This window comes from Furipterus horrens, unplaced genomic scaffold (genome assembly GCF_987537825.1).
Source record: "Furipterus horrens unplaced genomic scaffold, mFurHor1.1.pri manual_scaffold_10, whole genome shotgun sequence".
Taxonomy (NCBI): domain Eukaryota; kingdom Metazoa; phylum Chordata; class Mammalia; order Chiroptera; family Furipteridae; genus Furipterus; species Furipterus horrens.
The window spans coordinates 74,974,079-75,000,627 of record NW_028327180.1 but is presented as its reverse complement, the minus strand read 5'-3'; the positions used below and the strand labels follow the sequence as shown (position 1 = coordinate 75,000,627).

At 37.9% G+C, this 26,549-nt stretch overlaps 1 protein-coding gene across 1 annotated transcript in view; it reads left to right on the top strand.

The window, feature by feature from the left end:
* CTNNA1 (catenin alpha 1) overlaps positions 1–26,549 on the top strand; it is a 180,563-nt gene that overhangs the window by 144,389 nt on the left and 9,625 nt on the right. The window contains exons 10-11 of the mRNA XM_090288239.1: positions 10,110–10,202; positions 20,079–20,235. Coding sequence (XP_090144365.1) covers positions 10,110–10,202; positions 20,079–20,235 — 250 coding nt within the window. The remainder of the gene's footprint in view (positions 1–10,109; positions 10,203–20,078; positions 20,236–26,549) is intronic.

Sequence of the window (26,549 nt, the reverse complement as noted above, 5' to 3'; positions counted from 1 at the left end):
CTCCCTGAGCCCTCTGCCTGGAATGATCTGCTCACTTCTCGTCTTAGAGGTCTCTGCCCAGAGCTCCCCACTGTAGAGGGGCTTTCCCGATGCTTCATTCCCTCCACCCCACCCTCCGCTGTTTTTCCTTCCTGTCACCTGATTTTACATCCCTCATAACACTTTTCACTATCTGAAGTTATTGGGTTTATTATTTCTCTTTCTGTTCCCACATCATACTCCAACATAATATTAATTTCTTTGGGACCATAGGCCTAAAACAGTGTCTGGAATATTAGGTCCTCAGTAGCTATTAGAGGAATGAATTTACTGGTTCTCAAAGGTGTAATAAACATTTGAGTTACCTAGGTACTCAACATTCAGGTTCCTGGGCCATTATACCCAAAGATTCTGATTCATTGGTCTGAGGACTGTACTTTGAGAAATTCAGAGCTCTATCTTATGATTGAACATCATTGTTAGTGAGCTTTCTTTTTTTTCTGGAGTATTTTTAATGTTTCTTCAAAAGAGTTATTCTGTACAATGTGTACACGAAGAAATGAATTGTAAGATCTTTTAAGATGTAGAGATGGGAAAATTTTGGAAACTTTAAAAAAATTAGTTGACATTGACTTGAGCAATATTTTCTTTTGCTAGAAGAAAGCTTTCAAAAACATATAGCAAGCTTTCCATAGTGGAGAGAGAAAAAATTGTAACAGAATTTTATAGAGTTCCTAATATCTCCCAGTCACTGTTCTGGGTACTAAGTATATAGCAGTGGATGAAACAAAACCCCTACCGCATGAAGATTACCTTATACTAGGGAGAGAGAGACAGTCAAGATATTTACGTAATGCCTATATTTTGTATAATGTGACATAAATGGTGCTGAGATTCTATATGAAAAAAGTTACCCATTTTATCAGCATTCGAAAGGGGAGCTGAGCAAAAGCTGTTATTTAAACAGCATTTTAATATGTGACCAAAATAAAATTGGAGCAGATGTGTTGGCACTTGCTAATAACTTTTGCCTTTTAGAAATCTTATTTATTGCTTTAATAGAAATACTTTCTCTTTAGACCAGATAAAATATAAAAAGGTAATGCTTTAATTTGGGGTGTCATGTAAAGTTGCCTCAAATGTAGTAATAGTTTTTAAGTAGTATTAGGGATAATGCCCACTTAGAATTGGAAACCTTTTATGGTGTCTTCTTTGTATAGGACAGTATGGAAATACAGGATTAGTTTCAAGAATAAAAATCACATACTGATTCTTTAAGTTTTATGAGCAGAGATTTGTCCAGACCCTCTATGTGCTGCACACAGTGTTTAGAAGTCTGTGTGGTGCTGGCTTGTGTCCTTATTAAGTGACTTTTGTGATATTACTTGAAAAAGCAAATAACAGTATTTGCTGTGAAGTTGTTTTTAACTTATTTTCTCAGAATCTGGCTAATACCTCTGACTACCTCACACCACAGTTGTCAGTGGAATCCGGTACCTCCGTACTTATTGAAGACATTGAAGCCCCTTTTCTTAAGTGAAGGGTGTGTAGAGGTTGTGTTGTCTAAGGCCAGTGAGTAGGGGAGCAGGAGCTGAGGGTCACTGTTGGTGGGCTGGGGACGACACTTCCTGTCACCATTTTCTTCTCTTCTGAAGGACAGCGCTGAGGGCTTTGCTCTCCTCTGTTTATTAATGTGCATGGCTGTGCTTCAGGAAACGGTAGCGCCTTCTATACTTAGCTCCTTCTCACATAGCAAGTTAATGATTTCTTTATGTTGCTGTTCAACTTAAAGTGTATTGAGGTGAAAAAATTTATTTTCTCTCTGAAATACTTTTTGTCAATAATGCAGCACCCATGCGCCGTTTTTAATTGCTTCATTCTTTGCCCAGATCCTTTGACTGTGAGCAGCTTAACAGCTAAAGAACAATCAGTTTTCCCTTTTAATTTTGCTCTCTTCTGAGTCCTGTTTTAGTTTCATGAATTGAGAGTGAAATAGGAAAAATGCCCTTTATGAAATCTTGCCTGTAAAAGCTATATATCACTTAGTATCCCTTTCCCTTTAGCCCCAGACATTGTATTAAAATGGGCCTTTTATTATAATGAACTTGCTACAATAAGATGATATCTTGTTCATTGCCTTATGAGTTAAGAACCAAAATGTAAATGTAACTGGTATGCTGTTAAGATTATCATTACTTGTGGGGCTTCCCTCTCTCTGGAAGTATTTCCCATTATCCAGGACTTCATAGGGTATGACTTTATTGGCTTGAAATGTGTTTAAACTGCAAATTGAATGGTCTGCATTTTAACTTTTATTCTGTGGTGTGCTGATAATGTGTAGTAAAGTGGCCTTGAAGAAGGTTCTAAGAAGCATTTGAATTAAATGCTGACCTTCCACGATCTCCCTGTGACACCTTGGGTGTTTTCTCAGTGCCTCTGTATAATACTGTAGGGTAAAATTTTTGCAAACAGTAAATTAAATGAAGGTTCACTTTTTAGGGCTATAGGACATTTACATGAAAAACAGTCAGTTGTTCTTGGGTGGTATGCTGACCTTGGGTTCCAGAAGAATTTTCTAAGCATATTGAGCTTGGTCTTCTCACACTTTCAGAGGTCTGTAAATTCAGATTAACGGGGCTGTGTGAGACGAAAGTCTTGCACTTACTATTTTGCCTTACCACCTAACAAGCATTTTTGGCTGAACTTAATCATCTAGTCAAGTAAATGCAGCGTCTGGACCTTGTTCTCAGGGAGCATCAAGATTCTTTTCTCTTGGACCATTCGTAGAATGATTGAGGAAGCACTCTGCCTTGCATTGGTCCTGCTTCAGAAAAGAGTGTAGGCCTCCTATTTCCTCATCAGTAGAGCTGATGGACTAATGTTCTAGCTTTACTGATAGATTATTTGGATAGTTAGATAGGAAATAAGGAACTTTTAAAGTGGTATATATGATACCACGTAAATGGAAATGAGTATAGTATCATCTTGTTAGGTTTGTGCGGGAAGAAGGGAGGAGTCGGGTGGACCAATTCAGAGCTTTTACTGAGGGATGTTCAGGCAGGTGGCTCAGTCCCAGTGGACTGCAGCCCCAAGGGAAGGATAGAGGGATTTTTAAGGGCATGGAGCAGACCCTCAGGGGGATGGGTCACCCTGCTGGTCGGCTCCAGAGTTCAGGATATAGGTGTTTCTGAAAGAACAATGTCCTCTAATTAGGGATGGCTGTCAGGAGACTTATAGTCAGTGTTTCTGGGAAATGATTAAGAGAGAGGGGAAGGGGCAATGGGGGTGTAACTAGTTCCCAGCGGGATGCTGGCAGGTATGCCTCAGTTCCCTTTGTTAATAGGGAACCTCCTGATTGGGTGCCAATGACACAAACCCTCTTTGTTTCAGCACAGGTGGTGGCTCAGGTCCTCCAAGTCCCAGTACGTTCTAACACATCTCGGTGGTGATCTACAAATGAAAGCCTTTAAAAATATATCAAATAGCCAAATTGTTTAAAATTGTTTATGGTGTTTTAGTAACATTTAGTATTTCTAATCCTGTTGCTAGAGATACTGATATTTATATCTTGCCTCTTACTAAAATTAGATTTGACATAGCTTATTTAGAGCAAAAACATGTAAAAGAAGGTAGATGTAGAAAATCAGAATCTAGGAAAAGAGTAATAGACAGTTATGAACTATAATTGCTATGCTTGAGTTTGGATTTGGCACTGCACTACCTGGTAGCAAGGAGAAAAAGATGAAACACAAGTGGTTGTGTAGTTCTTTAGAATAGAAGAAGGATGCCCTTTCTTTTTTTCATGGAAAATAAGCCTATTCTAAAAATGTAGAAAGAATCCTTACATAGGATTTTTCTGTAAGGGACAGTGAATAGATGGGGTCCTCAACACTTTAACATATAGTGACAGATTCCACATTTTTTTTCTTGTAAGTTCCTTCGAAAAAGGCAAGGTCATAACATCGCATTGCTGCCGAGTTGAGATCCAGACAGCTGTGATCTGGTGAGGGGCTAACCCAGCATGTGCCTCAGCTTCCCAACAACAGTATTGGAGGACACAGGGCTGTGAATCTAGGAGTTGCGTGCTTCTTCCTGATCATCCGAGCATAGGTTTCTCCTTTCTTTTGAAAAATAACGTTTGACCTTTTTTTTTTTTTTATGTTTCAAATGTACCTTGTAAAGAGCATTATGCTTAGCTATTTTTACTCAGTTTAGCAGGTTTTTTTCTTTTTTTTCCTGTTAGAGAGTTTAGTACATACACATTTATTATAATTACGACATGGATTCATTTTACCAATGCATTTTGTTCTCTTTTTCCTTAACTCAGTTCCTGTCCTTCCTTTTTTGGATTGATTGAGGCTTCCCAACTCCTTTTTTTATCTTTTCCCACTCTTGTTTGGAAATCATCCACTCTTTGTTTTATTAATAGTAACTCTGGATATTTTATAATAGCATGAATGTTCAACTCTAGGTTAAGGTTAATCAGTATCTTTCCTTACTGAAATAATGTAAGAATCTTAGAATACTTTAACTCCAGCCTCCAACTTAAATATTGTCCAATATTTTGGTTCTCTTAATTTATAGTCCCCTGAGTTAGACACTATTGGTATTGCCTTATTCATTTTTTCTACTTTGCATAAATTTTATCTGATACTATATTTTCATTGCTACCTATTTCTCCTTGCATGTTAAACTTTCCTTTTGGGATTACTTCCTTTCTTTTTGAAGCATAGTCATTGGAAACTCCTTGAGTGGGATGGGGAAAGATATGTTTGGAGTAAATGCTCTCTGTGGTTTTTGTTTTAGTTTTGTCTTTATGTCTTTATTGTGCTCTAATTCTTGAAAAAATAATTTCATTGTATTTATAGTCCTAGGATGGATGATTCCCCCCTCACTCCCCACCCCCAGTGATTTGAAGATTAATTTCTCTATTTCTGGCTTCAGAGGTTGCTGTTGAAAAGTCAACCATCAGTCTTACGGAGCTTTCTTTTCTTTCCTTTTAAAATTATTTGTTTGTTTATTTATTTTTAGAGAGAGGGGAAAGGAGAAAGAGAGGGAGAGAAACATCACTGTGTGGTTGCCTCTCATTTGCGCCCCCAACTGGGGACCTGACGTGCAACCTAGTCATGTACCCTGACTGGGAATCAAACCAACGACACTTGGCTTGCAGGCCGATGCTCAGTCCACTGAACCACAGCAGCCAGGGCTTGGAGCTTTCTTTATAGATAATTTGTATTTATTTTCTGGCTGTTTAAAAATCTTGTCTTTGCCCTGGCTGGTGTGGCTCAGCGCATTGAGTGCCAGCCTGCGAACCGAAAAGTTGCCAGTTTGATTGCCAGTCAGAGCACATGTCTGGGTTTCAGGCCAGGTCCCCAGTTGGGGGTGTGTGAGAGGCAACCACACATTGGTGTTTCTCTCCCTCCTTTCTCCCTCCCATCTCATCTCTCTGAAAGTAAATAAATCTTAAAAGTCTTGTCTTTGTTGTTCTAAGGCTTCACTACAGTGTATTGGGATATGGATTTCTTTTTATTTACCATACTTAGAATTTGTCTTATTAAATTTCATTCACCTTGAAAAATTTTTAGCCATTATTTCTTTTAGTATTACCTCTGTTCTATTCTGTCTTTCCTTCTGAAATTCCTCATAGTTGAATAGTAGGCCTTTTCAATTTATCTTGCATTTCTCTCAGTTTTTATGTGACTTCCACATTGTGAAAATTTTTTTCTTTTTAAAAATAATTCTTAAGTTTGACTTTACAGGTTAGTAATTCTCTTTGTGGCAGCATTTAGGTGTTTAGTCATGATTATTTTGAATTTCCAGGAGTGCCAGAAGTTACTACTTTTCTCTCAAAATAATATTTTGATCCTTCTCAAATCTGCCTAGTGACTTTTTTGAGTGTGTTTTTCCTTGTCTCTACTTTGTATACTTTTTGAAATTTCTGTTAACATAAGAAACATCTTCTAAAATTCTGTTTTTGATCATTTGAGTGTCTGCAGTCATTGTGGATCTGATAACTCAGTTCTTTTGCTTACTCTTGCCCAAGATGGCTTGTTTCCTTGTGTACTTTCTGCATTTTTTACTGTGAATTCACATACTGGTATTTTGCATATGGGAATTCTTTGAGGCCTGGGATTAGATTACCTTTCATCAGAAAAAAATGTCTCCTTATATTTGCTTCTGCCAAGGATACCACAAACACATGATCTCCTAAGCCTAAAAGCTTTTTGGGGCCAAATAAATAATGTAATTTCTGTGTCTGAACTCCTGTGGGGGACCAGCTTTTGGTTAGAATTTGGGAAAGGAGACCTTTTCTTCTCTTGGAGTGAATACTTAGAGCTTACACTGGCAAGTATCGTACTATCTCCCTCTTCCTGGTGACTTCTTTGTTTATTTGCTCTATCACTAAGGCTTTTGTCCATCCCAGCTCTTTGCAGAGCCTCTGATCTGAAGTGAAGGTTATAGCCTTGGCCCACTAAAAATACAAGTTCTGACCACAGAATGATATATACCTGATTCTCCACCATCTCCACCCCTACCCCAAGTAAACACTGTTTTCATTGCTTGCTTACCTCTGAATTTCTGCTTTCTCATTTATAGCCTCTGATAATTTCCCTTAATTACTTACCTGCTTAGTCCTGAATTTTTTTTTAAAGACAGCATTATCGAGATACAATTTATGTAACATAAAATTTACTCATTTATAGAACTATGCAACCATCACCACAGTCCAGGGTAGAACTTTTCTATCGCCCATGTATACTTCATTTTTTGGTAACATATCTTGTTCCTCCTAATAAGATAGCCAGCACCCTTGCCTGGAAATTGGGAAGATGGAGGCTTAACCTTCATTTTCCCTGTAGGCTTGGGAGTAATTGTTAGACATTTCTCGAGTGGCTTTGAATTTCATATGACATATGGTTGGGACTTCTCAGATATATGACAAGTTTGGAAAAGTTGAGTTGCTGTTATTTTGGACTTTTTGAGAGTTCAGGCTTAATCATTTTAAAGAAGAAAATTCGAGGAGTAGGTTGACCCAAGGCCACATGGCAAGTGATGTGGCCTGCTTCTTAGGTCTTGATGCTGCCACTTAGACTTAAAAAGCCCCCTTTTCCACAGCTCTTGATACTTGTTTCACTCTACAGAATAGGAATGAGTTTGTTATAAGAGTAGATCATTAATTTATCACCAAGAACAAAAATAGATCTTATCTTCCTGCAGAGGTTCCAGACTAAGGAGCAATGTCATACTCCAGCCAAATGTAAAACCATGAACACTTACACTGAGGGCAGTGAGAAGAACTCGCGTGTGACTTAAACAGTTCTGCACTTTACTTAAAGTCATCAGCACATGTATAAGAGAGGAAAATAGTCATAACAGGATATTTTTCTACTATAGAACTTTGTTTCATAAATTTTATTTAAGAAAATGTAATGTGAAATAAAGGTAGAGCTTTACTAATTTCTGAAAAGTTACCTTCCTGTCATGTACAGATGTCATATTTGTCAATCTGACACAGCCCGGCTATGACAGTCTCCTTCACAGCACAGATTGCTACAGGCCTCCTGAAACCTGCAAAAACCCAGGGCTCTTTTTATCAGGGGTTTGCAAGTTTTCTGAAATATTCCCTCTTTAACAAGGTCCAGACTTACATGAGTTAGGCAGAAGCCGTGCAGAAGAGGCTTTCATGATTTCAAAGCCAGTGGTCCTTGTGTCAGTTTTAGCCTACCCCTTCGATTAGAGGCATCAAAGATATTTACATTGTTAATACCTCAGGTTATGTTATAGCAAAGATAGAATAATTTATTCTCAGAACAAATGTAGAGATAACTGCTCATTGCTCTACAAAGTCTCAGCTCTGCCAGATTTTCTGCAAGTTAGCTGCTCTGAGTGTTTTTAATTCAAAACTTTGGAATCTTCTTCAGTCTCAGTATTAACTGCCATCCCAGATTCCTAAAGCCCCAGAAGGAAGCATTTAGGAAGCCCTTCCCTTCACCCTGAGCATTACCTATAGCCTGGCACTGATGTATGAGGTTAGCCCCTTTGAGAACTACGGTCAAGAGGTTGCATTTGCACATTTGTCATTGTTGGAAGTGAGGACCCTTGTCCCTAGAGGATGAATTGAGCATTCATCTGGAGAAGACTATCAGTGACAGGTGCTCGCTACCTCCTTCCAGGCCGGACAGGGTGGCTTCCTGAAACAGGCTGTGTGCATGACATTTTAAAGTAAAGAGCAAGCCTTCCATAACCTTTGTTTGGTTAAGATTATCAGGAAACAGGAAAGGTGATTGACAGAAGTCAGCCATTTCAGCCTCAGCCACAAACTACTCTTCAGGGGTCTGATCGATAGTAAACAATACATTATACAAGGTTTTGCTCCTTAATTTAAATATTTTTATAGGTTTTTCAGATTCATAAAATTGGGAGAACATAAATGGAAATGAAATTGTATGAGTAGTGACTAGGGCGTGGAACACAGAAACACAGTGACAAACCCTCCTGCATCTGACACTTGGCTGGCCTCCTCAGTGGTGGGCGTGGGGTGGGGGTGCTGGGTGTTAGTCCGCCCACCTCAGGGACCTGTGTTAGTCCCTAACTGCCAGTTCAGGATCAACAACACATTTTATATTTGGTTTTCAAAATTCCTTCTTAAGGCATGAACACATCTAATTTTAAGCTTTCTCCTTCATTATAGCATCATAAAATGTACCATTGAGTGGTAATGTTTTTTAGAAGTCTTATGTCCTACAAAATTTAGCTTAGGTCATATTTTGTAGCAACTTTTAAACAAATAGGAATCTACAATCAGCTTTATGGATTGTCATCATGAACAGAAAAGTGCCTCTTGGCTCAGGTTCAGTTGACACCAGAAAGTAGAATTGTAATCTTCAATTACAATAGAAGTACAAGGAGTACAAACGTTACTTCTTTATGTGATTTTGAAGGCCACTAAACATTAAAGACCTAACTTAATTTTCAATTTCTTTACATTTTATTTTTAAATTGCATGTTCGTTCTTTTGTTTCTTTTTATGATTAGGCATTGCAGGATTCTGATTGTTAGCAGTCTTAACAGAAAGCTGATAATCCCTAATTGTAACACAGCAAACAACAGCCATAATAATACATAATTTTTCTTGTGCCTTTTATGTGCTTAAGGTGGAGGAGTGAAAAATCAAAGGTTCTTGCCATTGCCCTTGTTTACTCTGGCATTTAAATTCCTGGAAAGTGCCTCCGATATTTAACTGCCTACGCCTCTCATTCATAACTCGGTTTGCAACTTGGAGAAAGATGTGTCTCAGTCCCGGGTATTCAGCTGGTCTGTGGCATTAATAATGGAATTGGCAAGCTTACCATGTAGAAGCCCTAACAGTCACTACAGAGCAACATTGTCAGCATAGCCATAGTTTAGGCAGAGGAAGTCTGACATAACTTGGAAACATTGTTTCTAGCTACATGAGCAATGTTGTTGAGATAGTGAATGAGAAGTTCAAATGAAGCCCAATCGTTTGGGAAAGCGTCCGGCTGTCAGTGCTTTTGAGAATCCAGCTGGAGGACAGTTTTGCTCTTAACAATGGGATATCATCCCTGTTTCTTTTTTTTTTTTTTCCTTTTCTGATAAGGATGGCTTTGTGTCCACCTTGATGTCTTAATACTTTTTTTTTTTTTAAATTTGAAAAATAGCCTGTGTTCAAATAAAACTCATTTTGGCTTAAAATAAGCATCTATTCTCCTGTCAAATGAGAATATTAACTTTGAATCTTAATTTCCTTACTTTAAAAACAGCTGCAAAGTACATTTTTATTTGAGGACACCAACAGTTCTTTCCTGGTGCATTTGGTTCCTCAGCTTTTCTCATGCTGCTGTCCTCACTGGGAGAACCTCTTCCTGAAGTTACTGTCCAGGCAGGTCAGAGCCCATGTAAAGCCGTGGGATCTTTCAAGGTTCTACCACCCACTTACAATATGACCTGTGTTATGAATCTATATAATCTCCCTAGCACAGAACTAAAAAAAGAAAAAGTGTCCTTACAAGCTGTAAAGGTCAGTGGGGGGAGGTAAGTGTATGTTTGTTTTCCTTTGCAGTCTGAGAGAAAAATTTTCAAAGATGTTTTTATGGTGTTCCTTTTTCTAGGTTGCCAACTTGGCTTGTTCCATTTCAAATAATGAAGAAGGTGTAAAGCTTGTTCGAATGTCTGCAAGCCAGCTAGAAGCCCTCTGTCCTCAGGTAAAGTATGACCAGCAATGTGTAACGTACCCCAAAATTGGGTTTTGGTTAGAGTAAAGATGAAGTTTATTTTGTTAGTTTTGTTTTTAGGATTTTAGATAAAAGCCTTAAAGACAAAACACTTGATTCAGAGTCTGCAAAGCTTGGAGAAATTTATGTTTAACTTCAAGTGATATTTCCTCAGGGCATCACATTCTACTGTCCTCTTGCCCTTCATTAAAAATGCGATGTGTCCTCCGCTGCTTGCAAATGGAGGGTGGGCAGTGACCACACTGTTCAGGGCCATCTGAACATCTGGCAGTCCTGTAATCACGGTGGTTACCCCACAAGCCTACCTGCCCTCGATCTTAATGCTTGGTATTTGGGTTTCTGTGTTGGGGGCCTGGGAGAAACATTTAAGAGCTGGAACCCTTACTCTCTAATGTCTTAAAACTAACCTTATGATACAGATACTAATAATTAATTCAGCCAGCTACCAAGGTAAACACTTGAGAACTTCTCTCCATTTATAATGGCATATTGGAAGACTGGTGATGAGGCTAGGTTAAGCATCTGGGACACTAAAAAGACTCTGAAGCACACAGAAGAATCGTGTTTTGTTACATGCCCAGTGTGTTGCGTTCATCCCAGGAGGGGACCTGATCCTGTGTGTGTGGCCTGATGGATACTCCTTGCCACTCACAGGGATTTTTAAGCAGTGTAAATGCATTTCAAAGAAGGAAAACTCTGACTCCAAAAAACCTCCGCTGCCTTGCGGCATACCTCTTCAGGGGAAAGGCTAAGGGAGTAAACCCCGACAGAAAATCCGGAGCCGGAGTCCCTAAGGCAGTTTGACGTTGTAGTCAACACCGGCAACTCCTGCGGCGCACCTGAAGCCAAGCTGTATTGACTCCGTCTTTCCCTTGGATCCTTCAGCTGCGAAGAGAGGGGGGGTCTGCTGCATGGGCAACAGCAGACCCTCCATATCACCCTGCCCAGGCTCTGTAGCTTCAGCTTCACTGGAGAGGACACTCCAGCGTCATCGCAAGATGTCGATTCAACACGGGAGGAGACAGATACCGTGTCACTCCCGAGTTGGACTGCACAGCCATTCTCGGCGGTGCAGATAGACTCTTAAGAAGCTACACCATCGTCTCTCGAGACAGACGGCTGCCGACGACGGAAATGCATTTCAGTGGGAGAGGTTGCCTTTCCAATTTCCCAGGTAGAGAATACTCATGGGCATACTTTGAGGACTTATATTTACTTCTCTTTAAATGGCCTTCCAGATGGCCATGCCCACAAATAAGGGAGATAAGCAAGGGGACTGGAGTAATAGAATAGAGGTCATAGGAATGAAGTTTCTATATTATGTCTGCAACCACCTTTAAAATATACTTTGACCAATACTCTGGCTCTTTCATATAAATAATTCCTGACACTCAGTAAGTAAAGCCTGGTTACTAATATGAGATCCTTACTGGTAAACAGGTTAATTAGGACGATTGCTCTCATTCTCAGACATGTGGATAGTTCCCCAATGAGAGTTGCTTTGTCTAAATATTAGTGTGATGGGCCCATTGTGAATTCGCACTATGTGATGGACATTTCTTTAGCTTTAATCCAGTCATGAAATATGCTAGTGATTGCTAGCTGTGCAGATAATAAGCACAATGGATTGATTTGCCTCCAGAAAGTTAATGAATGACCAAGTATATGAAATAAATTTAGACCATATTTCTGAAGATTTGGCATTTTTTCCATAAGTTTGCCATTTTATCCTACCAGTACTGTATTTGTTTTTAATGTCTTTGGTTTTCCAGTTGGTTTTTAAAGGCTTGAAAAGCAACAATACCTTCACAGATCAGCTGAAATAGATGGTAACATGTGCTGATCACACCTACCAAGAGTATTTATATAAATGATCTTAAAGCCTCAGGGGGAAAAATCACATAGGGAGTCTCATAGATAGATCCTAATGAAAATGATGATATACATAAATCATGTGTGGCTGGGCCATGTTGCACAGGTTTGAGTTTGCCATCAGAAAGCATCCTTTGTCCTTCTTTGTAATTTCATTTCTCCTACTAGAACAGAACTCAAGGGCTTAGACAGACAGTGCCCAGACCACACTTAGTATTAGGTATATGTCCTGAATAAAAAGATATTTCTCCAGGTGTGATTATTCTCCCACTTTCTCACCTGGACTTATTCCTACCTTTGCTTACAAACAGGGCTGGGATGGCAAATAGAATAGCTTTTTGCTGGCATGGTAGTGACATCATGTGCATTATTACCAGGTGCCATTTCTAGACAAGGCAGCTGTGACCCATTGAATATGGTATAGGAAGGTGGTTTAGTTTCATTTTTTGCATATGTCTGTCCAGTTTTCCCATCACTATTTATTGAAGAGACTGTCTATCCCATTGTATGTTCTTGCCTCCTTTGTCAAATAGTAATTGACCATAAAGGCATGGGTTTATTTCTGGCTTTCTATATTCTGTTCCATTGATCTATATGCCGATACCATGCTGTTTCGATCACTGTGGCCTTGTAGTATATAGTTTGATATCAGGTAGTGTGGTACCTCCAACTTAGTTCTTATTAAGATTAGTGATGCTATTCGAGGTCTTTTGTGGTTTCATATAAATTTTTGGACCACATATTCTAGTTCTGTGAGATATGCCGTTGGTATTTTAATAAGAATTGCATTGAATCTATTGGTTGCTTTGGGTAGTAAGGACATTTGAACGATGTTAATTCTTGTATCCATGAACATGGTATATGCTTCCATTTATTTGTATCTTCATCAGTTTCTTTCCTCTTTATCCTATAATTTTCTGAGCATAGGTCTTTTACCTCCTTGCTTAAATTTATCCCCAGTTACCTTATTTTTATTGTTGTTGCAATTGTAAATGAGGGTGTTTTCATCTTTCTAATGGTTCACAATAGGTGTGTGAAAATGCCACCAATTTCTGAATATTAATGTTATATCCTGCTAATGTACTGAATCATTCTACGTTTTAGCTAGTCGTGTTTGGTAGAGTCTAGGATTTTCTATATACTATATCATGTCATCTGCAAATAATAACAGTTTTACTTCCTCCTTTCCAATTTGGATGTCTTTTATTTCTTCCTGTCTGATTGGTGTGACTAGTTCTTTTAGTACTAATTTAAATAAGAGTGGTGAAAGCAGACAGCCCTGTCTTGTTCCTGATCTTAAGGGAAACACTTGTAGTTTTTGCCCATTGAGTGTGATGTTGGCTGTGATTTGTCATATATGGCCTTTATTATGTTGAGGTATGTTCCTCTATTCCCACTTTGATGAGAGTTTTTATCATTAAATGGATGCTTGGTTTTATCAGATGCTTTTTCTGTGTTATCATCATGTGATTTTATCCTTCATTTTGTTTATATGATATAGCACGTTTACTGATAGCATGTACCAACCAATCTTGCATCTCCAGAATAAATCCCACTTGACCACGGTATATGATCTTTTTAATATATTGCTGGATCCAGTTTGCTAATATTTTGTTGAAGATTTTAGTATCTGTGTTTATCAGGGATACTGGCTTATAATTTTCTTTCTTTGTAGTGTCTTTATCTGGTTTTGGAATTAGGATAATGCTGGCTTCACAAAATGAGCTTGGAAGTCTTCCCTCCTCTTAAATTTTTTGGAATAGTTTGATAAGGGTATGTGTTAGTTCCTTGAATGTCTGGTAAAATTAGCCTGTGAAGCCATCTGGTCCAGGACTTTTGTTTGCTGGGAGTCTTTTGATTACTGCTTCAATTTCATTAGTTGTAATTGGTTTATTCAGATTTTCTGATTCTTCTTGATTCAGTTTTGGAAGATTGTATGTTTCTAGGAATTTATTTATTTTCCCCAGGTTGTCCAATTTGTTGGCATATAGTTGTTGTAATGATATTTCATACAATCCTTTCTATTTCTGTGGTGTCAGCTCTTCTCTTTTATTTATTTGGGCGCTCTCTCTCTCTCTCTCTCTCTCTCTCTCTCTCTCTCTGTCTATCTCTCTCATTTAGTGAGTCTGGTTAAGGGTTTGTCAGTCTTGTCTTTTCAAAGAACCAGTTCTTTGTCTTTTTGCTCTATGTCATTTATTTTCATTCTTATCTTTATTATTTTCTTCCTTCTACTTACTCTGGGCTTTGTCGTTCTTTTCTAGTTCTTTAGCTGTAGTGTTAGATTGTTTATTTGAGATTTTTCTGTTTCTTGAGGGAGGCCTGTAATGCTATGAAATTCCCTCTTAGGACTGCTTTTGCTGTGTCCTGTATGTTTTGGGTTGTTTTGTATTCATTTTCATTTGTTTCAAGGTAACTTCTGATTTCTTATCTGATGTCATTGTTGACCCTTTCATTATTTGGTAACATGTTTTTTAGCTTCCATGTGTTTGAATATTTTTCTTTTTCTTTTTTTTAAATTTGTAATTGAATTCTAGTTTCATACCATTGTGGTCAGAAAAGATATTTGATCTGATTTTAATCACTTAATATTGATATTATAATATCTCAATATTAATATAATCTCACTTAATATTTTACTTTTCTTAGTTATGTGAAAATGAGCATTGTACGTTTATGTTAATACAAATCCGGCACTTTAATAATTTATATAGCCTGATTTAAATAAATCATGGCCTTTCTTGGGGATCTACACAAGGGCTAATTAGGTATTTGAAGCTACTAATCTGCATTTCTTTTTGTTTTATTTTTCACTAAATTGAGAAATAATATAAAATTGTACATTCTTTTTTCTACCTCCTTAGACTTATATATTGCTTCTTCTCCCGTTGTACTTGTGGGAACACTGACTATTTTCAGGGCTGACAGGCTTGACAAGCATCAGATTAAGTACAAACTCAGATAGGCCTGGTCTGTAGATAGTGAGAAAATATATAGCTCTTTAAAGAACATCCAAGGCCTATGGGTGAGGGTAGCCTGTGGCCTCAGCTCTCATCTATTATTTCACAATCATAGGACCATCTTCCCTTTGAATCACCTTACTTTTCCGCTTCCTATTCTCTAATCTTTTCTTACAAAGTAATTTTACAGAAGAGCTGAAAGGAGATGCTTCCAACTAGAAGATTTTCTTAGCATTTTCTACGCATCTCCCCCCCCCACCACCACCACCACACTTCACACACACACACACACATGCTGGTCTATAGGCAACAGAGTTCAAGAGACACTGCAGTCTCCTTGTAAGACTTGCATGTTGGTATTGGTTTTATTTTCTTCCTTTGTAAAGTTTGATTTCCATATCGTAAAAGTTGGAAAGTATCTCCTTCTCTTCTGTTTTGTTTTCCTTGAAAAGTCTGTATAATAGGTAATAGACCTTTTTTAAATGTTTGGGAGAATTTACCAGTGAATCCATCTGGCTTGGAGTTTTCTTCATGGAAAGGTTTTTAATGATGAATTCAGTTCTTTAATAGAGATCAGGATATTCAGATAACTTGTTTATTCTTGAATGAACTTTGGTAATTTGCATTTCATCAGTTGCTACTCTGTTTTTATCTTCCTTCTGCTTGCTTTGGATTTAATTTGCCCTTCTTTCTCTAGTTTCTAAAGTTAGAAACTTTAGGTCATTAATTTGAGACCTTTTCTAATGAACACTCAATGCTATAAATTTTTCTCAAAGCACTGCTTTAGCTGTCTCCCACAAAGGTTGATGTGAGATGGTCAAGAAAGACCTCACTGACAAAGTGCTGTGGGAGACATGTAGTCCCCTGAATTAGAGGTAGGTGGTGGTATCTATATTTTACAAATGGGAAGAAGTAATTTTATAACAGAATGTCATTTCAGAGTTGGTCTCAGAACTTAGTGGGTTCATAGAGCCCTCTAATTTGTAGTCTTTGTGAGAGTACATTTTTCCCTAGTTGTTTCTAGTCATTAGGTAAGCCGTACATGTCTTTTCCCTATTTTCTACTGATATTTTGGTGTTCTCCCTATTGATTTACCTAACATAATATACTTCATTTGTTATATATACGTACTTAAATACAGAAGTAATATAGTCAAATTTATAAATTGACTTCTCTGATTCTTATTTGAAAATAGAGGAGTTTTCTAAGACATAAGAAACAATTGCTATTTAAGTTTTTGTTTAGTAAGTACATAAATATATTCCTCCAGCCTTGTAATTTTAAATTTAACTCTTCTATCTGGATACACTCTTAGCACATAAATATAAGTATAAAGTGAGGCTTACAACTTTTTCTCAGAATAGCCCACCAAATGTAAAAATAATGTGTCTTTTGCCACCCATATATGATGTCACTTTTATCATACACTGAATTTTGTTTTATGATAGGTCTGTTTTTAGACTGTTCTGTTCTAATTACTTCAGCTTCAACTATAAACTCTCTCTCTTCCTTACTCTTGCTCTCTATCCCCAAGATTTTTTTTCTCAGCTATTTATTTTTCCAGAATAATTTGTCTTCCTACCCCTAAGCTTAGAATTTCTATTTATTCAAGTTTTTAAATGTACCTCAGAAAAGTTTTGTCACATTTTGCTACTCCAATCTTGTGGGTTTCTTTACAAATTTAATTCCACATATTTTGCTATTAATTGCTTTTATGAAGATCTGACACTTCCTCATTTTCTATTCTAACTTTTCTATGGCATATAGAAAAGTTATTGATTTTTATATATTTATATTGTCTTTGGCTACCTTAAGGAACTCTTATTAATTCTAAGATTTTCTAGATAAACAAAGATAATTTGCAATGGAAAATTATTTTGTTGTCTGCTTTCTGATAGCTTTTTCTAATTATTTCAATTTCCCACTATTTCATTAGCTAGAAAGACCATTATATTATTATTTAATAGTGATAGTAGGTATTCCAATCAGTAGCATTTTGATTTTTAATATAAATGATTCTAGATTTTCATCACAAAATGTTATCTTGGATGATTAGTATGTTAAGTTTCTATTTTTAATTTACTAAGAGTCATCAAAAATGAGTACAGTGGAACCTTGGTTCGCTAACTTAATTCATTCCAGAACACTGTTTGAGAAGCTATTTGTTCAAAAACTGAATCTCCTTTGTTTGTTGCCTGAGAGACATGTGACTGTATCACAAGTTTCAGCATGAAAGGGTTTCAGGCAGAGAATTGCGACCCAAAGTTTTATTAGACAACCAAGTTGTTTTCTGAGAACCTAATTGTTTGAGAACCAAGGTTTGACTGTATTTATCAGGTGTCCTTTGTAAACAGTTTTGTAGTCAAATGAGAACATTAACCTTAGGTGAGGTGCTGTTCCTCCATTATACTGTATAAGATATATTGAGAACAAAAGAAAGCAGTTTTCTTTTTGTAATGGAAAATTATCTTAGTATTTAAAATACATAAAGTCAGTGCCATGTTTTACTTGGCTCTCTTTGGAAACATTTTTTTTTCAGCCAAATATTCTTAAAAGGTCTAGTTCCATTCTGATCCATTGATACATGAATGAATTAATAAGTTAGTTAATGAAGGGTGTAGCCCACAGTGGTGAAGCACCCAGTGGACATGAATGGCAGGAAAGAAAAGACAAAAAACAAGCCTTGAAATAATGAAAATATGGGCAACGACAGCATTACACATGAGAAATATAGGATGTCTCCCAAATAATTTATTGTCCAAGCTCATACACTTTTGAAAGTAGTGGGCTATCAGTAATTAATAACTGGGATGGCATAGACCCCTTATGCCTAGGAATCTTTCATTGATTGTCTTGATAATCTGTCACTTCCAGTTGTTTAGCATGGGGGAGAGGAACAGTTGCACCAGTCTAGTGTGTCTAATTCTTCAGCTTGTTATAACTACAGTCTTTGGAGGCTAAGTCTGTGGCATATCTCTCTATAATCTTTTGGGAGTTTTACACACAACCTGAAGGCATGTGGTTCCTATTTCACCTTAAAAAGAAAAAATAGCATCTCCAACTCCTACTGTTAAGTTTGTATGCCCAAATGCCTCAATGACACCTATTTTTCTGCCTCATCCAGATCTCCACTCCAGCACCACCAGTTTCCTCTTGTCTTTACTTCCCTTCCAAGTTGCAATATTAGAAACACATATTTTTAATAACCCATAAACATCTTGTACCTAGATATTTTAACTAATCTCTCAGCTCATTATCATTACTTACTAAATGGATACGAAGGATCCGAGTAGATTATTTCTCCAATAAATTTATACTGATGGTTATTAATAACTACATGAGAAGAAGTACAACATCTCTAGCCATCAGGGAAATGAAAATCAAAACCACAATGAGATACCACTTCACATCCACTATGATGGCAATAAGTAAAAAAAAAAAAAAAAAGAAAAACAAATGTTGGTGAAGATGTGGGGAAAGTGAAACCCTCATCCATGCTGGCAGGAATGTAAAATAGTGTCGCTGCTTCGGAAAACAATAAAGCAGTTCCCAAAACGTTAAACTTAAAGTTAATCATATAACCCAGCAATTCCACTCCTAGTTATATATTATATACCCAAGAATAATGAAAACACACACACACACACACACAAATTCATATGAGTATTTATAGCAGCATTATTCATAATAGCCAAAAAGTGGAAATAATTCAAATGTCCATCAACTGATGAAAGAATAAGTAAAGTTGTGCTACTGCCATATAATGGTATATTATTCACTAATACATAAAAAGGAATGAAATATGGGCAAAACTCTATAAACATGTTAAGTGAAAGAAGCTAGTTGCAAAAATCCAAATATTAATGTGATTCCATTTATATTAAATGTCCAGAATAGGCAAATCCATAGAGACAGAAAATTAAGTTTAGTGGTTTCCAGGAGTTAGGGTTAAGGAATGTTGAGGGAGATAGGAAATGTCTATTAATGGATACAGGGTTTCTTTTGGGGGTGATGAAAGTGACGATTGTGGTGATGGTTGTACAACTGAATATACCAAGAATCATTGAATTGTACAGATTAAATGTGTGAATTGTTTGGTATGTGAATTATATCTCAACAAAGCTTTTTAAGAAATAACTTTTTAAACTTAACACATTTTATACTTTATGTTCAATTATTATGTTCAAGTATGCATGTTAGAAAAATGCTTAGAATTGGAATACAATATATTATTCATAAATGTGCTTTGATAATGTATCAAGAATCTGATATACCAAATGTCTTATCACAGGATTATTAAGAATGATGGGTAACTGGAACAAACCAAGATATTCTGCAGTAGGAAAATAGCGATGTACATCCATAAGATGGAATAATAAACAGTTAATGTTTTAAACATATATTTTGTGATAGGAAGTATTTAAAAGAAGAAATAAGACAGTTTTATGTAGCATGTAATTCTAATTGTATATTTTAATTTTTTTGTTTTAAAGATTTTTTTTACTTTTAGAGAGGGGAAGGGAGGGAGAAAGGGAGAAAACAATCAATATGTGGTTGCCTCTGGGGACCTGGCCTGTAACCCAGGTATGTACCCTGACTGGGAATTGAACTGGCGGCCCTTTGGTTTGCAGGCTGGCACTTAATCCACTGAGCCACACCAGCCAGGGCTAATTGTGTATTTTTTGACATGCCTATATATGTATATTTATGAGGAGAAAAAAGCCTGGAATATAGTATCAAAAGTTATAGAGTTGCTATCACAGAATGGGAATATTAGATTTTTAGAATTACCCAGTTTGAATGTATTGCTATATTTCTATATTTCAAATATGTTGCTTCTACATTTGTATATAAAAACCTATTGTTTAACTCTTCTGTCTTTGTGTTATGGTGAAACATGCATTGTCCTGTGAAATGCATGTGAGACAAAGCCATAACCACTCTACAACCATGTTATCCCATCTGCCTTATTTTGATGACTCTGAAAGCTAAGCAGTGGACTTTACTATCTTTGCAGGTTATCAATGCTGCATTGGCTTTAGCAGCAAAACCACAGAGCAAACTGGCCCAAGAGAATATGGATCTGTTTAAAGAACAGTGGGAAAAACAAGTCCGCGTTCTCACAGATGCTGTCGATGACATTACTTCCATTGATGACTTCTTGGCCGTCTCAGGTAATGAGCTGGTTCCCTAGAGAAGCATGTGAGGATGCGCATGATTACTTTTGCCAAACTTATAAGAATGGACAATCAGAGTGCCCCCAAGTCTGGGCAGATAAATTATTCTAGCAATATGTTTTGCTGGTTTTCGTTTTAATTAAAAACAAAAACAAAAAAAACAAAAAAGCTACCACAGGTCCCTGAGCAATGGGAAGTGACAGTGGAGTTTTTTCCCTTGTGGTGGGGCTGGCCTTGAGCTTAGAAGCATGGATTAGAAAGCTGGCTGGTGGAGGTTTTTCCCTGTTCGTGGAGAGCAGGAACTTGCACCTGTGACCTGTACAGCACCATAACCATCCACCTCTCTTCCTGCTCTTGTGTTTAGAAAACACACGTCCTTTGTCCTAGTAGAGGCTGTGGTTATTTGTTATGAGCCAGTGAAACTTCGGAGATGGGAATCCCAACGTCATCACCTTTAGTTTCTTTTGTGAAATATTTTCCTTGCTTGGAAATCTTCTCCTTCTCTCTCCCTCACAAATGATCATAGTTGAACTGCCTCCTTGTTGAAAGGTTCTGTGTGCATGATACACAGACAGAAAACAGAGAGGAAATATTTAAGTGCCATTTAATTATGAACTTGCAAAAAATAAATCAGAGTAATTCACCTCACAAAAACAGTTGATTTCATTATATAAACATAAACTGGTAATGACAGTAAATTGCATCCATATAGAAAATGTCTGTCAACTGCAATTCACTGTTTATCACACAGATAAATTTCAATCCATGAGAGTTGAGGAAGGATAAATGCATTTTCCACTTAATGGGGCCTCTGCTGCCTTTGTCTGTGCTGCTTGCTGTCTGGAGGTGCCAGACTTCCTAAGGCCAGCAGTTGTGGGCAGTGTCACAGCTGGATACTTGTAGGGCTGAAACTACCTGTCACCCAGGGAACCATTGGCTGGAACGTGGGAGATGTGAGTGGCAGTGGGGCTTGAAACAGAAGTGGGCCTAAGTACATACATAGCACAGTCTTCCAGGAGTGACGTATATAAGGTGACGGTGTGTTCTGCATACCCATGTTTCCCTGTCTGCCTGCTTTCCTTGGGATTAGTGGTTCTAATTGATAAAGAGTGAGGAGCAGTCAATACATAACTGCAAAAAAGAGGAGGTAAGCCATGCTGCTGCAGGACCACCAAATTACAGGTGCTGGCACTTTAAAACAAAAAACCATCTGCAGGCATATCTTTGCAGGTGCCCAAAATGCAGCAGTGGCTTTTTTTTTTTGGAAATTATGGCATTCCATTGTTTTTCCCAATAAAGTACTGAATTATTCTTTTTCATAGGTTTAGAGAAAAACATTCCACCTTCACAGCACACTTTTAAATTTAAGCAAACAACAAATTCTGAACTCTCAATGCAAAGCTCCTCTCTGGAGACAGCTATGAACTTCCTGAACTTCTTTTTTGTGTAATTAGGGTGGGTATCTCTCAGTCTTGGTCTCAAGGGATTTTCAGTTCTGCTTAGAGCAAAATAAAATGTAATAATCAAATGTCCCTCATGCATCATTCTTCAAATCAGAGAACAAAAGGTATTCTGCAGTGTTTGTGGGATCCAGGCAGTAGCTTTAGGGTGCGTAATATAACACAGAAGAATGGCAAAAAGAAATAAAATTCTTTAACAGATGCACTTTTGTTTGATATGTTCAATTTGTATGCCAATGTGGAAAGTATAAAGATGGGCTTGATGAAAAGGAGTGTAGACAGTTTCTGTTTAGCACGTAAAAACACAGAATGATTCTTCTAGTCAGAAAGTGCTGGTGGTTTCAGAGCATCTGAACTTTAGAGGTCTACCCTGGTATGTTTCTCTAATGTTCTGGCACAGACTTGCTTAGCAATGTCAAGTAATTCAATAACTAACAATTCCTCTAATTTTTATGATGTGCTTCTTAGGGACATGGGATGAAGGGAGGAGACAAGCAAATGCCTGGGCAGAATTCTGCATTAACCAGTTAGCTTCTCGCATTCAGACTCCTTTATGTCCTCATGTACCTGCCTCACTCGTGGCAGCCTGAGCACTTTCTATGTGTGGAGTATTAAGAGATGTCTCCCTCTCTCGCATGACAGCCTTTGTAGGGAAGTCTTGGTTGGCTTTCATTGAGAGTAACCTCACTTTTAATGGGGCAGGCCCCCACTGGTCCCCAGTCTTGGTCCTTGTGCAACTCAGCATCTCTGGATGTGCTTTGTGGATTGGGGAGGGGGTGTCATCTGCAGTAGTCATGGGCAGTCTTTAGATAAGAATCCTTGTCTTGGCCTCACCCTGATGTGCCCCCTTGGCCAGTTTCCCTGTGCCCTTACACCCTAGTGCTTCAGTAATCCTCTCAATGGGGATGTCTGAGTAGGAGGGCTGCCAGGCAGATGCCCAGCACAGTGTTTGGCTTAAGGTTGGTGGTCTTCATAAAATATCATCAAATGAAAAGTGAGAATGCTGCTTGACTCCTTGGAGTGGTTGCTCTCTACTGGCGGCCCTTTGGCAGTGTGAGAATTTTTGTGGAACACTTCCACTAATGGTTTTCCACCATCACATTCCCTTTTGGAATCCGCGTGGCCTGGATATTTGCTGTAGCCCCTCCAAGCGGCAGTTGTTTAGGAAACAGGACTGAGAGGACCCTCTACTGCTTTATCTCTGTTGTCCCTGGATGTTCTGTTCCATTGGTCCAGAAGTTCCCTCATACTATCACAAGGCATATACTAAACTTGCAACTTAAAAAGTAATGGTCAGCGCTGTCCAGGTGGTTCAGTTGGCTGGAGTGTTGCCCCATAAAACAGAGGGTTTTGAGTCTGATTCCCAGTCATGGTGCATATGGGAAGCAACCAATCAATGTTTCTCTCCTTTTCTCTTTCTCTCTCTAAATCAATTAAAAAAACATATCCTCTGGTGAGGATTAAAAAAAAAAAAGTAGCGATAATCTTGTGTATGAATCTGGTCATCTGGTGAGGCCACCAAGTATTTTCTGAAACTGCAGGGAAGGGGGGGACTTGGATCACTGCATCAAATATGAGACAGTAGCACTTGAAAATAGGTACATGCATGCTACCCCCAGGGAGGAGGGAGGAGGGAGGAGGGTCTTCTTTTCCCCAAGCTGTTCTATTCATAATGTTGCCTTGTAAATATTGGGGATAGTTTAGGATGCTAGAGAGTATTCAGCAGACCATGAATATATGTACATTAACTGATCCCTTAAGGATGGTAGTTTGAATTTCATTTGTATATGATAAACGTTTTCCATGGAAATGCAATTTACTTTCTCATTTGTTTACTTACATGTGGAAGTTTTGGTTCCTTATTTTTTATTTTTAAAGATTCAAGTGGTTCTAATTGGTTTATTACATTTCTTTACCAAATGCTCTTAGAAACATAATATATTGCATTAGCTACTTTGAGGCAACACGCAAGAGTGGTAATTTGTACTCTTTTCTTTTTTATTATGTATCAGTGTGCCCCAAGAATTTGGACTGATTTGGAGGACATTAAATAAAAGGATTATTGTAGCTAATTTTTGTTTTTGTGTTTAATTGCAAAAATGCAAAACTGAAGAGTTTCTCTCTTTTGAGGAAGTGGTATAGGTAGTAAGGAAGTTAGATTTGATTTCTGACTCCCATGCCCACTAGCTGTGTCACCTCGGGCAAGTCACTCAATACTTCTGTCCCCAAGTTTTCTCATTGTTATTTTTTTTTAAGTAATGGCTACCATTTAGTTAAATGTCAATCACTCAAAATGTTTCCTGTTATTAAGTTCGTGGTATAACATTATCTCCTATGTGTGCGCAAGATTGCATCAAGAAAGATGTTCAGAGCAAAGGGTATGCGCAACAGGCCTTGCCATACACCGTGGACTGAAGTCTAAGTTATGTGTGCTCTTTGGAGAATACCAGTTGGCTCAGTTGGCTTGGTTCCTGGATGCCAATTAGGCACCAAACATCTACTTTAAATATATATGCCTTTGATTTAGCAAACCCATTACTAGAAACTTTCCCCAGGGACATACACAAATGTTTGCCAAAACACCCGTACGAGGATGTTCACTTCAACCAAAATGTGTAAGAGAAGGCTAGATAAGTGAATTATGGCCCCTCCATCTATTTAATAAGGTACTACACAGTCATTAAAATAGATGAGGCAGGTCTGTCTCTACAGACCTGAAAAGGTTTTCAAATGAAAAACAGACATACAAGTGTCCATAATATGATCCCTTGTAGATACTGATCTATGTATATGAGTCCTCCGTACCCTCCACCCCGTTAGAAGCACCTACAAAAAGGACTGTATTGAACAACCAGAGTCTTTACTGAATGGGCTACAGATCGGTGTGTCTACTTATACTGGATCCATGCTGAGTTTCCTGGGAATTTTGATTTAAAGCTTAAGTAATTTATGGTGGAAGTTAGTGTGGGCACCTCCAACCTTCCCATGATTGCACATGTCCAAAGGAAAGTCACTTTTCCCCTAGCAGTCCATTGTAGAGAACAGGGTTGATGCTGTTCCTGCGTGTGTGGTAGCCTCCGCTGGCTGGGACTTTCCTGGGCACAGCTAGCTGTTCCAGTGAGAGTAGAAGATATGAGCCCTGGCTGGTGTGGCTCAGTGGATTGAGTGCTGGCCTATGACCTCAAAGGTCGCTGGTTTGATTCCCAGTCAGGGCATATGCCTTGGTTGTGAGCCTGAGGGTGTGTGAGAGGCAATGGATCAGTGTATCTCTTGTACATGGATGTTTCTCTCCCTCTCTTTCTCCCTTCCTTCCCCTTTAAAAAATAAATAAAATCTTGAAAGAAGTAGAAGGAAAAAAAGAGAGAAAATATTACTTTAGTTAGCTTCCTGAAACAGGTTGCCCTTGTCACTAAAGAATGGCAAATCCTTCTCTGATTTGAGTTCAGTTGGAAGAAAGGCAGTATGAATTCAAGAAGGCCTAAATTGATTTTTAAAAACATAGGTGTTTAAATGAAAATGAACAAATCCTTGGTGGAAGTCTGAGCCATTTTGTTTAGTGAACAAAAGGAATTCATGCTTCATTGGTTCTAAGATGTGTGCCCCCCCCAGACCCCCCAAGTATTAATCCTGAAACAGGGATGTCTTAAAAATCAGTGATATGAGAAAACATTGGTTCATAGTTTATTTAGCATCATCTTTTCTTTCCTTTTTATGCCTTTCCTTTTCTTAGTGATGTAAGATACAAGTGTAAAATGTGCTAGATTCAGGTTTTTTTTAAAGGCAGTTTTAACCAAAGGCCTAGTATGGTAGGCAGGCACAGTACCCTTCTGTACAGTTAAAATTAATATGTAGAGAGTTTGTATATAAAAGATGCTTCTGATGGACTCCAAACCCATGGAATTTTTTTTTTTTAAGATTATTAATTCTTTATCCTTAGAGGGGAAGGGAGAAGAGAGGGAGGGAAACATCGATCAGTTGCCTCCCATACCCTCCCATTCCCTCCCCAACTGGGGACGGAATCCACAACCCAGGCATGTGCCCTTACCTGGGAATCGAACCTGCGATCTTTTGCTTTGCAGGATGATGCCTAACTGAGCTACACCAGTCAGGGCTACATTTATTCTTTTAATTGGTTCAAATATTATCCCCTAAAATTTGTTTCTGTAAAAAGTTTAATATGTAATTTTAATATGTTTTCTCTTTCAATAGTACAACAATTTAAACCCTAACAGGTCTAATTTTTTATTTAGTACACACTAAATTAGGGTCTTTTTAACTGTATTGTGGTCGTTCATTTTTCCCTTCTGTAATAGGAATTCTTACTATATTCTGGTTTTCCTTGGAAAGATATTTTATTGATGAATTAATTAATAAAGAGTTTTAGAGCAATTTTAGATTCTGCTTTCACACATGCACAGCCTTCCGCATTTTCAACATCCCCCATCATAGTGACACACATTCATTAAAATTAAATACCCCGAAGTCCACAAGGTACATTATTGTTCACTTTTGGTGGTTTACATTATATGGTTTTGAACCACTGGGCCCATCACTATAGTATCATATATAGTATTCATTGCCCTAAAATGATCTCTGTGCTCTGCCTATTCATCCCTCCTCCTTCCAACCTCTGGCAACCCCTGATCTTTTTACTGTCTCCATAGTATTGCCTTTTCCAGAATGTCTTATAGTCGGAATCACACAGCATGTAACCTTTTCAGATTGGCTTCTTTCACTTAATAATACTATGCATTTAAGGTCCCTCCATGTCTTTTACTGGCTTGATAACTCATTTCTGTTTAGTGCTAAATAGTCCATTGTCTAGATGTACCAGTTCGGTTTATCTGTTCA